Source organism: Chiloscyllium plagiosum, unplaced genomic scaffold (assembly GCF_037043375.1).
Source record: "Chiloscyllium plagiosum isolate Xiang-an unplaced genomic scaffold, Cpla_swu_hap1 HiC_scaffold_30, whole genome shotgun sequence".
Lineage (NCBI taxonomy): Eukaryota > Metazoa > Chordata > Chondrichthyes > Orectolobiformes > Hemiscylliidae > Chiloscyllium > Chiloscyllium plagiosum.
In genome coordinates this window covers 46,012,749-46,026,315 of record NW_028270168.1, presented here as the reverse complement: position 1 = coordinate 46,026,315, position 13,567 = coordinate 46,012,749, and the positions used below count along the sequence as shown (strand labels likewise).

Below are 13,567 nucleotides of genomic sequence, written 5' to 3'. Positions count from 1 at the left end.
TCCAATGTTTGCCTCAATCTGTACTCAGAGGACCATTGTGGCCATTTTAGATTTATGTTATTTTCCTTTTGAAACCATTTTAGTTCCAGAAAAGTATAAAGTCTAACAACCAGATGTTGGAAATTAATATTCAATAGACCATACGTATCAGTACTGTAATATATTTAGTAGTGATGCATTCTGCAAAATATAGCATTATATGTTACATCTGAGCTTCTAATATTCCCCTTGCTATCATTTTGCATAGAAATAGCTTTACTCCTGTGTTGGCGGGTCACTCCCGGTCCTTAACTAATAATAGTGCTTTCCTACTGCTATCTAGCCCTGCCTGTGCGCCACCTATTCATTCAACAATACTTTGTACGTATTTTTCTGCTGGTGTTGCTGCCACTGCTGCTGCTGCTGCCATCACCGCCATTGCTGCCATTGCTGCTCCCAGTAAGTACTGAGCTGCTGAAAATTTTGTTTTTGTTTATTCCTGTCCTAAGTTACTTCATTAGCCTGAGTCATTGATTTAATTTTGCTCTATTGTCTTTGAACTTGTTAAATTAGTCAATGTCTGTGGTACTAAATGGCCACTTGAGTGAAATAGCATTCCATTTTGCAATCATTTCCAATCCTTTAGAAGGGAAAGTGAGGTCTGCAGATGCTGGAGATCAAAGTTGAAACTTTATTGCTGGAACAGCACAGCAGGTCAGGCAGCATCCAGGGAACAGGAGATTCGACGTTTCGGGCACAGGCCCTTCTTCAGGAATGAGCAGAGAGTGTTCAGCAGGAGAAGATAAAAGGTAGGGAGGAGGGACTTGGAGGAGGGGGGTTGGAAATGTGATAGGTGGAAAGAGGTCAAGGTGAGGGTGATAGGTCGGAGTAGGATGGAGGCGGAGAGGTCAAGAAGAAGACAGCAGGTCAGGAAGGCGGTGCCGGGCTGGAGGGATTCGGCTGAGCCAAGGTGGGGGGAGGGGGGATGAAGAAACTGGTGAAGTCCAAGTTCATCCCCTGTGGTTGGAGGGTTCCCAGTCGGAAGATAAGACGCTCCTCCTCCGACCGTCGCGTTGTTGTGGTTTGGCGGTGGATGAGTCCAATGACCTGCATATCCTCGGTGGAGTGGGAGGGGGAGTTGAAATGCTGTGCTACAGGGTGGTTGGGTTGGTTCGTCCGGGTGGCCCAGAGGTGCTCTCTGAATCGCTCCGCAAGTAGGCGGCCTGTCTCCCCAATATAGAGGAGGCCACACCGGCTGCAGCGGATGCAGTAGATGATGTGGGTGGAGGTGCAGGTGAATCTGTGGCGGATATGGAAGTTTCCTTTGGGGCCTTGGAGAGAAGTTAGGGGGGAGGTGTGGGCGCAAGTGTTGCACCTCCTGCGGTTGCAAGGAAAGGTGCCGGGAGTGGAGGTTGGGTCGGTGGGGGGTGTGGATCTGACAAGGGAGTCGCGGAGGGAGTGGTCTCTACGGAAAGCTGATAGGGGAGGGGAGGGAAGTATATCCTTGGTGCTGGGGTCTGTTTGGAGGTGGCGGAAGTGACGGCGGATGATGCGCTGTACATGGAGATTGGTGGGGTGGTAGGTGAGGACCAGTGGGGTTCTGTCCTGGTGGCGGTTGGAGGGGCGGGGCTCAAGGGCGGAGGAGCGGGAAGTGGAGGAGATGCGGTGGAGGGCACCGTCGACCACGTCGCGGGGGAAATTGCAGTCCTTGAAGAAGGAGGCCATCTGTGTTGTCCTTTAGAAGGTTCACTTCCCTGAAGGGTTTAAGAGAACTGTTTACATTTTTACAATAATCCAATAGCTTTCTTGTTCATTGATTTGTTTTTCCTGCTTCTAATTTACAAATATTCAAATAAGATGCATTTATTTTCAGAGCTCCCTCTGGTGAGGTTTATGCATTTGTCCCATACATTTCAGTGTCCTGGACTTGGAGAGGATTCCAGTGTCCCTTTCTGATGGCCAACAATTGATTTGGGTATGCAGAATGTTGTGAGAATGCCAGATGAGAACAGGGTGAAGGTGGCTACTGATGCCTTTTGCAGTTCAGCATCCCCTGCTTGTTTATTAATATCAGGGTTCCATAGCAGGTTCCTCATTTGAGTTTCTCAGCTACTTGTTCCATATTGCCAGTGCTGTTGTAATCACTTTTTGTTTTCCCTTCTGCTGCACCCATTATAAATTTTCCGATGTGTCTCTGAAGAATTGAAGCAATTGCTAACACTGTTTGTTTAATTCATTAATGGGATGTGGGCATAGCATTTGTTGCCCACCCCTAGTTTCGCTGGAAAAGGTGGTGATGAGCTGCCTTCTTGAACCACTGAGTCCATAAGGTGTGGGAACTCCAACAGTACTGTTGGAAGGGGAGTTTCAGAATGTTGGCCCAGTGACGTGAAGGATCAGTGACGTAGTTCCATGGTGTGTGGACTGGAGGGGAACTTCCAGTTCGTTTCCCAATGCAGCTGTTACCCTTCACCTTGTGTTTTAGAAAGTGCTGTCAAATGAGCAGAGGTGTGTAGTTATAATGCATCTTGTACATGGTAGACATTGCAACCATAGTGTGTCAGTGATGAAGAGAATGAATGGTGAAGTTTGTGGGTGGGATACCTTTCAGGTGGGCTGCTTTGTTCTGTATATGTCCAGCTTCATGAGTGTGGTCTGAGTTGCCCCTGTTCAAGCATATGGAATGTAGTCCATCACTCCTGACTTTTGTCTTGTAGATGTTGTGCATGCATTGGGGGGCACAGGAAGCAAGTTACTCACTCAGAATTCCGAGCCTACAACCTGCTTTGGTAGCTATTGCAATGAAATGGGCGGCACGGTGGCACAGTGGTTAGCACTGCTGCCTCACAGCACCAAAGACCCAGGTTCAATTTCCGCCTCGGCAACTGTCTGTGTGGAGTTTGCACATCCTCCCTGTGTCTGCATGGGTTTCCTCCGGGTGCTCCGGTTTCCTCCCACAGTCCAAAGATGTGCAGGTTAGGTGAATTGGCCATGCTAAATTGTCCATAGTGTTAGGTGAAAGGGTAAATGTAGGGGAATGGGTCTGGGTGGGTTGCTTTTCAGAGGGTCGGTGTGGACTTGTTGCGCTGAAGGGCCTGTTTCCACACTGTAAGTAATCTAATCTAAAAAAAAATGACTGGTCCAGTTCAGTTTCTGGTCAAGATGATGATATGGTATTCAGTCTTGATAATGCCATTGAATATCAAGGATGAGGGTTAGATTCTCTTTGTTGGAAATTATCATTACCTGGCAATTGTGTGGCAGTAGTGTTAATTGCTGTGTCTCAGCATCTGGATATTGTCTACATCTTGCATACGGGATTAGCTTGCTTCAGTAGCTCCACTTCTGACCTTATGATGAAGGGAAGGCTATGGTGATTGGACCCAGAGCACAACTTTTGTGGAATTCCTGGAGAGATGTCCTGGAGAGATGATTGACCACAATCACATCCATCTCCCTTTGTGCTCAGTATGACTTCAACTGTTGCATGTATTTTTTCCCCCTCAATTCCCTTTGTATCCTGTTTTGATAGGATAAATGCAGCTTTGATGCCCAGTGCAGTCACTCTCACCTTAGCGCTGGAATTCACTTTTGTCTGTATTTGGACCGTGGCTGTAAATGAGGTCAGGAGTGAGTGACTCTGATAGACCTCAAACTAATTGGGCAGATTATTCCTTTAGAATTTCTGCTTGATAACAATATCAATGATCCTTTCCAACTCATTGTTGATGATCAAGAGTAGACTGAGAGGGCAGTAATTGATAGGGTTGGATTTGTCTGACATTTTGTGTACTGAATGTACCTCAATAATTGTGGGCGGCACGGTGGCACAGTGGTTGGCACTGCTGCCTCACAGCGCCAGAGACCCGGGTTCAATTCTCGCCTCAGGCGACTCTGTGTGGAGTTTGCACATTCTCTGCGTAGGTTTCCTCCGGGTGCTCCGGTTTCCTCCCACAATCCAAAAATGTGCAGGTTAGGTGAATTGACCATGCTAAATTGCCCGTAGTGTTAGGGGTTAGGGGTAAGTGTAGGAGTATGGGTCTGGGTGGTATACGCTTCGGCGGGTCGGTGTGGACTTGTTGGACCGAAGGGCCTGTTTCCACACTGTAAGTAATCTAATCTAATCTAAAAAAAAACTTTCCACATTGTCGGATTGATGCCAGTGTTGAAACTGTACTGGAGCAGTGTGGCTAGAGTCATTAGTACTAATACCAGACTGTTGTCAGGGATCTTTTCAGTATCCATTGCCTCCACCCATTTCTTGATGTCACGTGAATGAATCAAATTGGCTAATAACAGGCATCTGTGAAGCTGACCTCTGGAGGAGGCTGAGATAGATCATCTATTTGCCTTCTGGTTGAAGGTAGATGCAAATGCTTCACCCTTGCTATTTGTGGAGCCTCCTCCTCCCGTGAGTTGTTAATTGTACACTGCCATTTATGACTGGATGTAGCAAGACTTCAGTTTAACCACAAGTAATTAGATCTGTTCTGTTGTTGTGGAATCACTTAAATCTATTTCATATTTCTTCGTCTATATTGTACCTTTCTCAGGTATACACCTCATTTATAAGTATATCTACAGCTGTTCCTGACATGCCGTTCTGCATTTTACATTGAAATAGGATTGATCTCCCTATTTGATAGTACTGTCAGAGTGGCGAAAATGCCAGACCATGACGTTACAAATTGCAACTGAATACAATTCTCTTGTTGCTGATAGCCTACAGCATCTTGTGGATGCCTGGCTTTGAGTTGCTTGATCTGTTCAAAGGCTGTTACATTGAGCATAGTCATATCATCACACAACATAATGGAGGGTGCCCTCAATGTGAAGATGGCACCTTATCTCCACATGGAGTGTGTAGTGTTATGCCTTACTGCTGTTGTCATGGACAAATGCATCTGGGAAAGGTAGATTACTGAGGGTGAGGTCAGTTGGGGTTTTCCCCTCCAGTTGAATTCCTGAATACCTGCTGCAAATTTAGTTCAGCAACCATTTACTTAGGACTCGGCTAGCTCAGTCAGTCACAACTTACTGAACCATTCTATTTGCTTTTTTTTATGTCACCATGCATTTTATGTTTGATTCCAGGCGATTCTGATCTGCTAGCAATCAAACATGGCGGTAAAGAAAGGGACAGTTGCATGTATGAAGATGGCTGTGACTCAACTGCAGAAAAGTAAGATATGTGATACTGTACACTATGATTATTGAATTAGTATAATTGTGGAAGAGAGCATGCATATTATACTCTCAAATAGAAGTTGGATTGCTATTTCTGAAAAACCAGGAGTGTTTTGAAACTTGAAAGTTAACTGATGCAAGTTGTTGAGCTGTGCAAGGCACTGTTGCTTCTTGAAGCAGCAAGATAGAGTACGGGCAGTCCCCAAGTTGTGAACAGGTTCTATTCTTGAAGTAATATGCAAGTCAATTTTGTACACTAGTCAGAACACAATGCAGGGCAATATAAAGTGTTTGGCTATAATTATAGACCTTTAACATTAGTAACAGATCTTTAACATTATACCCCTATATGAGTTTGCATTTGTCAGACATTCGTAAATAGGGAAATACTATATTTGTGACTTAATGGCACAGAAAATCTCTTAAGTTCAGGAAATTGACCCTGATAACAGCCCTTTCATTTTTTGAGCTGCAGTGTGTTAAAATACATAAAGTGCTGGAGGCTGGTACAATTACAGCATTTAAAAGGCATCTGGATGGGTATATGAATAGGAAGGATTGAGAGGGATATGGACCAAGTGGTGGCAAATGGAACTAGATTAGGATGGGATATCTGGTCGGCATTGGACCGAAGTTTCCATGCTGTACATTTCTATGACTCTATGCTAAGGGCAGCAGGATGGAAAGGACCATTCATCATCTCTCTCTCTCTCTCTCTTTCTGTCTCTCATTTTCTCTCTTTTTCTGTCTCTCTCTCTCTTTCTCTTTGGTAAGAGGGCAGATTTTTTGAATATCTATGTCCAGAGGTTAGCTTGTTAGGGTATTGGCATATTGATACTTTATATGTTTTAATGGTAACCAAATTGGATAATGCCATGGTTAACCTGTAAACAAAATAATTAATTTAATACAATTATGATCAGCATTGTACAGTATTCCGTATTTTGTAAAGTGTGAGCTGTAACATTAAGCAAATGCATTATTTTAATTGCATTTTACTGCTCTTCATAGATATTCCTCTGACCTAGAAACATGCTCTGATGCCTCCACTAGTTGCTCTGCACATCCTCCTGCAACAAAGTATGTAAGAACAAATAAGAGTCTGTGGGTTTGAATATGATTAAGATATTTATGTTGCTTTCTCTTGAAAGTTTAATTTTTAACTTGTTCTGAAATACTGATCTGATTTGTTTACTTGACATATTGTAATTGCAGTGAGGTGTTTTTTTCTCCATTTAGTACTTTTTCTTCCTGTTTATTTTTTGTAAAAATTGTGCAAGGAAGGATGACAGTTGAGGGTGTCACCTTGCCATGTATGGCAGAAGTTAAAAACAACATACAAAAACCTGCATTGCAACTCTCTTTTGGTCACATCTGCTGTGTCAATTTAAATATTGCAAAGTTGTCCTGTTCTATAACCTACTCTGCACTGGCAATGCTGATGAAGATATTCCAGACAAGGCGGGGCTTCCCATTTTGAAATAGCTAAGTTCTCAGCCTTTGCAGAGGCAAATATTCTTTCGGGGAATATTAAAGAAGGCATTTCTTGTAGAAGATTTTGTCAGGGAATTCTAACTGGTAACAACAGGTAAATGTTTAACATCATTTTACTGAAAGATTGCACATCAAAGCTTGTTTCATTAAAATTTATCTGCAACTTATATATGTACGTGTGGCAGAAATGTGCAACATGTTATTCAAATGATTAGTGTATCGTGAAATGTGTATTGACAATACTAATTTAACTGATTTTCACTTTTAGTACTGTGCCCCACACACTACAGGAAATGGCCTGATAATCTTTTGCTTTCTTTTCATAATGAAGACAGCTTGCAATGTTTTCACAGTAGTTTTTAACCTGTGTTTTAAAAATGAACCCGATAGGTACCCATTATGAGTGCTTTAAATCAATTATTTGCTTGGATTTCAGCATAGGCGCCTACTGGGCTATTGAGTCACTGAAGTGTAGAAATGACTGAATATTCAGGGATTGACTTGCATTTGGCAAATGAAAATATTTGTAGAGCTTTCACCTATGACAAATAGGTTGGGTATATCCTACAGTTTGAATAGACTATTTTTGTTATTTGAAAGGAGCAGGTTTTTGAAACCAAATGATACTTCTTTAGACAGTTTATTACTCAACAAGCAGCTTTACATGGTGATTATCTTATTACTGTTTGTGGGATTTTCTGTCCTTAGATTGGCTGGTGCATTTTTCTTTGTTGCGACATGGGTGAGATTTCAAAAGTACTTAATTAGCTGTAATGACTTTGTGAGATTGTGAAAGGCACATAACTGCAATTCCTTCCCTCTACCAAAGTGGCATGATGGACCTTTAAAGTTGTCTACAGTGAGGTCTATGAGTGTTCCTGAAAGCCTGTTACATCAGTTACTGCATTCACTGACACATTACTTTTAACAAGTAATGTATTCAAATTATCCTTCAATTGCCTTTCGCTTTGACGTGACCTTGGAGAAAGTTACCAAGTTATTATACGAATAAGATGGTCTTTCATATATTCTGCGGTTCAATTACTAGTATTATTACAAGACTAAGGTCTGAATCATGGTCTTACCTTAATTTTTACCAGTCCCATTTACTTGCTTTTGACAAGAAGAATTTCATTTATACAGCACCTAATAAAACAACCCCAGATGATTCAAAGTACATGATTCAACAAAATTGAGTCATGCAAGGAAATATTAGGTTCGATGATCAAAAGTGGTCAGGTTTTATGAAGTGTCTTAAATGAGGAAAAAGGAGACAGTAAGACAAGAGGCCATTCCAGAGCTTAGGGTCTAGGCATGTCTGTCAACAGTGATTAAAAATGAAAATGCGCAGTAGGTTGGAATTTGCAAAGTTCACAGATTGGAGGTTCAGGAGGAAGGAGGTTCCAGGCACATAGAGGGGTGAGGCCTTGAAGTGATTTGAAAACATCAAAATTAATTCTGTAACTGGTTCATATTTAAGCAACACTTCCATGTAGTTGGCAAACACAAGAGTGGTGAGTATGCAGGGTCCGAGCAGTAAAAATTTGTGTATCAAGTTTGCAGAGGGTAGAATATGGGAGTTTAGCAAGGCATGTTGTTATGACTAAGGCTAGAGGAATGCTCTGTTGCATTCGCCCACTACTTCACACATCACAAGATAAAATTATTGTTTCTACATGTCCATTTTGGCCAATTAAATCCATTTTCTATCTCAAGTTTTGAATAAAAAGGTCTGTCAACCAGTTCTACATAGAACATAGAACATAGAAGAATACAGCGCAGTACAGGCCCTTGGGCCCTCGATGTTGCGCCGATCCAAGCCCACCTAAACTACACTAACCCACTATCCTCCATATACCTATCCAATGCCCTCTTAAATGCCCATAAAGAGGGAGAGTCCACCACTGTTACTGGCAGGGCATTCCATGAACTAACGACTCGCTGAGTGAAGAACCTACCCCTAACATCAGTCCTATATCTACGCCCCCTTAATTTAAAGCTATGCCCCCTTGTAATACCCGACTCAATACGCGGGAAAAGGTTCATACTGTCGACCCTATCTAACCCCCTAATCATCTTGTACACCTCAATCAAGTCACCCCTAAACCTTCTTTTCTCTAGTGAAAACAGCCCCAAGTGCCTCAGTCTTTCCTCATACGATTTTCCTTCCATACCAGGCAACATCCTGGTAAACCTCCTCTGCACCCGTTCCAATGCCTCCACATCCTTCCTATAGTATGGCGACCAAAACTGCACACAATATTCCAGATGCGGCCGTACCAGAGTCTTATACAACTGCATCATGACCTCAGGACTCCGGAACTCAATTCCTCTACCAATAAAAGCCAGTACGCCATATGCCTTCCTCACCGCACTATTTACCTGGGTGGCAACTTTCAGAGATCTGTGTACATGGACACCAAGATCCCTCTGCTCATCCACACTACCAAGTATCCGACCATTAGCCCAGTACCCCATCTTTTTGTTATTCTTCCCAAAGTGAATCACCTCGCACTTAGCTACATTGAATTCCATCTGCCACCTTTCTGCCCAGCTCTGCAGCTTCTCTATATCCTGCTGTAACCTGCCACATGCTTCCTCACTGTCAACAACTCCTCCGACTTTCGTATCATCCGCAAACTTGCTCACCCAACCTTCTAACCCCTCTTCCAGGTCATTTATAAAAATGACAAACAGCAATGGTCCCAAAACAGATCCTTGCGGAACACCGCTAGTGACGGCACTCCATGAAGAAACTTTGCCATCAACTACTACCCTCTGTCTTCTTCCATCCAGCCAATTCCTAATCCAAACCTCCAACTCACCCTCAATGCCATATCTCCGTATTTTCTGCAGTAGCCTACCATGGGGAACCTTATCAAACGCCTTACTAAAATCCATATATACCACATCTACCGCTTTCCCCTCATCAACCTCCTTCGTCACCTTTTCAAAGAATTCAATAAGGTTTGTGAGGCACGACTTGCCCTTCACAAAACCATGCTGACTATCCTTGATCACATTATTCCTATCTAGATGTGCATAAATCCTATCCCTTACAATTCTCTCTAAGACTTTGCCCACAACAGAAGTGAGACTCACCGGCCTATAGTTACTAGGGCTATCCCTACTCCCCTTTTTGAACAAGGGAACCACATTTGCTATCCTCCAGTCTTCTGGGACTACTCCTGTAGACAAAGAGGACATAAAAATCAAGGCCAATGGCTCTGCAATCTCCTCCCTTGCTTCCCAGAGAATCCTAGGATAAATGCCATCAGGCCCAGGGGACTTATCTATTTTCACCTTTTCCAGGATTTCCAACACCTCTTCTCTACATACCTCAAAGCCATCCATTCTACTTATTTGTGCCTCAGTATTCTCATCGACAACAATGCCCTGTTCCTGAGTGAATACTGAAGAAAAGTATTCATTCAGTGTCTCCCCAATCTCTTCCGCCTCCACACGCAACTTCCCCCTACTATCCTTGACTGGACCTATTCCTACCCTAGTCATTCTTTTATTCCTAACATACCTATAGAAAGCCTTAGGGTTTTCCCTAATCCTATCTACTAAGGACCTTTCATGTCCCCTCCTTGCTGCTTTTAGCTCTCTCTTCAGGTCCTTCCTGGCTACCCTATAACTCTCAATCGCCCCAATTGAACCTTCACGTCTCATCTTGAGATAGGCTGCCCTCTTCCATTTAACAAGGGATTCCAATTCCTTATTAAACCACGGCTCCCTCGCACGACCCTTTCCTTCCTGCCTGACAGGTACATAATTATCAAGGACACTCAATAGTTGCCCCTTGAACAAGTTCCACATATCATTTACACTCTTGCCTTGGAGTCTACTTTTCCAAGCCACACATCCTAAGTCATGCCTCACCGCATCATAATTTCCCTTACCCCAGCTATAATTCTTGCCCTGTAGTACACACTTATCCCTCTCCATCACGAGTGTAAAAATCACCGAATTATGGTCACTATCCCCAAAGTGCTCACCTACCTCTAATTCTAACACCTGGCCTGGTTCGTTACCCAGAACCAAATCCAGTATGGCCTCACCTCTTGTTGGCCTGTCTACATATTGTGTCAGGAAACTCTCCTGCACACATTGAACAAACACTGACCCATCTAACGAACTTGAGCTATAGCTTTCCCAATCAATATCAGGAAAGTTAAAGTCCCCCATAACAACCACCCTATTACTGTCACTCATCTCCTGAATCACCTTCCCAATCCTTTCTTCAATGATTCTAGGACTATTAGGAGGCCTGTAAAAGACTCCTAACAGGGTGACCTCACCTTTCCTGTTCCTAACCTCAGCCCAAACTACCTCAGATGGCAAGTCCTCATCCATCGTCCTTTCCACCGCTGTAATACTATCTTTGACAAGCAATGCCACACCTCCCCCTCTTTTACCCCCACCTCTGACCCTACTAAAACATTTAAATCCCGGAACCTGCAACAGCCAATCCTGTCCCTGTTCTAGCCATGTCTCCGTAATAGCCACAACATCGAAGTCCCAGGTACCAACCAACGCTGCAAGTTCACCTACCTTATTTCGTATACTTCTTGCATTGAAGTATACACACTTCAAGCCACTTCCCTGTTTACAGGCACCCTCCTTGGAAATTGATGCCATGTTCCTCACCTCCCTACACTCCAGGCCCTGCACCCTGAAGCTACAATCTGGGTTCCCATGCCCCTGCCGAGTTAGTTTAAACCCCCCCCAAGAGCACTAGCAAACCTCCCCCCAAGGATACTGGTTCCCCTCAGGTTCAGGTGTAGACCATCCTGTTTATAGAGGTCCCACCGTCCCCAGAAAGAACCCCAGTTATCCAAAAACTGGAACCCCTCCCTCCTGCACCATCCCTGAAGCCACGCATTTAATTGTTCTCTCTCCCTATTCCTCGAATCTCTATTCTCTAATGTAATCATTGGTTTATTGTCAAAGCAAGGCATATCCAGTGAGTATGCAATAACTGGTTAACATAGTAATCACTAATATTGAAGTCAAAATATTTATCCCTCTAAATAATTCAAAGCAGTTACTCACTCACTCACCTCAGGGCAAAAACCATTTCTTTCTATGTAGAGGTTTACTTGAAAGAAAAACTTTCTGACTGATTTTTCCAGGGTGGGACACAGAAAAGAAATGGGCTGGGCAGGGGAAATTGAGTGGAAGGTGATCCAATGAACGATCAGAAAGTTAATTATAGCAGTATTTATGGTAAGGGTAATGAGGTGTGAGGTGATGAGTTTGAAGGGATGGGAGACTTTTATATAAAAGGAGCGGTTTAGGGAGGAAAGAAGAGTGCTAAAGTTAGAGTGAGAACCAGAGAATTAAGATGATGGCTTGAAATCACAGACAACACAAAGTCATGCAGTACAGAGGCAGTGGAGACAAAGCATCTTGGAGGAATTTGGAGTATTTGCATTGGCAAGATGAAACAAGTATTTTAAATGCAAGTTGTGAAGAGTGGAATAAGATGGAAAGTTGTCTAAGGTGTAAGGAGACGGATGAAGATGTGATTCCCAGATGAGTGCTACACTAACACAGCAGTTTGAGAAGGGCTTTTCTCCAATTATAGGAAAGTTGTCATTGCCTCTTTTCCCATATCTCAGTCACAGCCATCATGTGATCATCAGGAATGAACTCATGAGAGGCAAGAGATGTATAGGACATAGAACAGTACAGCACAGTACAGGCTCTTCGGCTCTCGATGGTTTTACAGATTGGCGCAACAATCTAGAGCCCATCTAACCGAGACTATTCCATTATCATCCATCTGTTTATCCATTGCTATTGCTAGAGGAGATTAAATGGAATTCCAATGTGCAAGCAGGCCAGCCAGGCTGTGGTGATGTTTCTGTTCCGTATTAATAATTCCATGAGCCTCTTGTGCTTCTATGTCCCTTTGTTCCCTTTTTTCTTTTAGGAAACTTTCCCACCTTGATTTAGCATTCATTTCACCATCTCACAATGTTGTGTATGCAAAATAATTCTTCAGTCCCCAGCTGTAATCTGTTGCAATTAAATTTCATAACCTTGTTCCATGACTGAGAATAGCCCATTTGTACCTACTCTGTGCCAGCCCCTCATTTCCGCTGTTCAAGTTAAAAGCCTCAATCTTTCAAATATTTTGTTAAATCTGTATTTCCCCATATCACAGAACATCTTTATATGCTGTATTTTCTCTCTTATCACAACTTAGTTCCAATAGTGTGGAGTCTGGAATGGTACAAGAATTCCAACTGTGGTTTCATAGGCTCTGTGTAGATTCATCATTGCACTTCAATGTTAATTTGCCGTGCCTTGATGTACATAAGAGGGCAAAAGTATTTTATTTGTGTTTCAAGGCCTGAGAAAATGAAACCTGACATAACTGATGACAAGATCCGCAAAGCTGACATCTTGCCAACAAGCAAAGCCCAAATCCTCACGATGCCACAATTTGGCCTGCGGGACAATCTGATCAAATCAGAGTTGCTGAAGCAAGAAGAGAAATACACTTACATCAGAAACTACAGGTTAGTTTAAATGCACAACTATATTGTTGGAACCAGTTTTATCTCGAGAAATAGGAGCACAGCATAAGCTCTTTAAATGTTGATTGTAAATACCCTACAGCACCAAACAGATGCAAATCTGCAATCTTCACCTCAACCATTCTCTGTCTTGGGGTTTCCAGCCCTCGCTATGAGCGCAGTCCCTTTCCAATCTTCTCATGCCAATCACTTGTCCTAGTTGTGGGGATCATTACTCCTTATCCCTATAGTGGGTCAGTCTATTTCCAAACACTTGCATTATCAAGCAACAGTTAGAAAATCAGCTTGTCGATCACTCAAGGGCAGCTTTTTCAAATGAAGCATCTTTTTTAATCCCCCCTAAACTGTATGCATCT

At 43.0% G+C, this 13,567-nt stretch overlaps 1 protein-coding gene across 2 annotated transcripts in view; it reads left to right on the top strand.

The window, feature by feature from the left end:
- The window catches only part of inpp5b (inositol polyphosphate-5-phosphatase B), a 182,393-nt gene that overhangs the window by 99,802 nt on the left and 69,024 nt on the right, over positions 1 to 13,567 (top strand). For both annotated transcript variants that reach the window (XM_087976910.1, XM_043717903.2), the window contains 3 exons: positions 5,074 to 5,161; positions 6,178 to 6,246; positions 13,023 to 13,193. In XM_087976910.1, the coding sequence (XP_087833036.1) occupies positions 5,074 to 5,161; positions 6,178 to 6,246; positions 13,023 to 13,193 (328 nt within the window). The remainder of the gene's footprint in view (positions 1 to 5,073; positions 5,162 to 6,177; positions 6,247 to 13,022; positions 13,194 to 13,567) is intronic.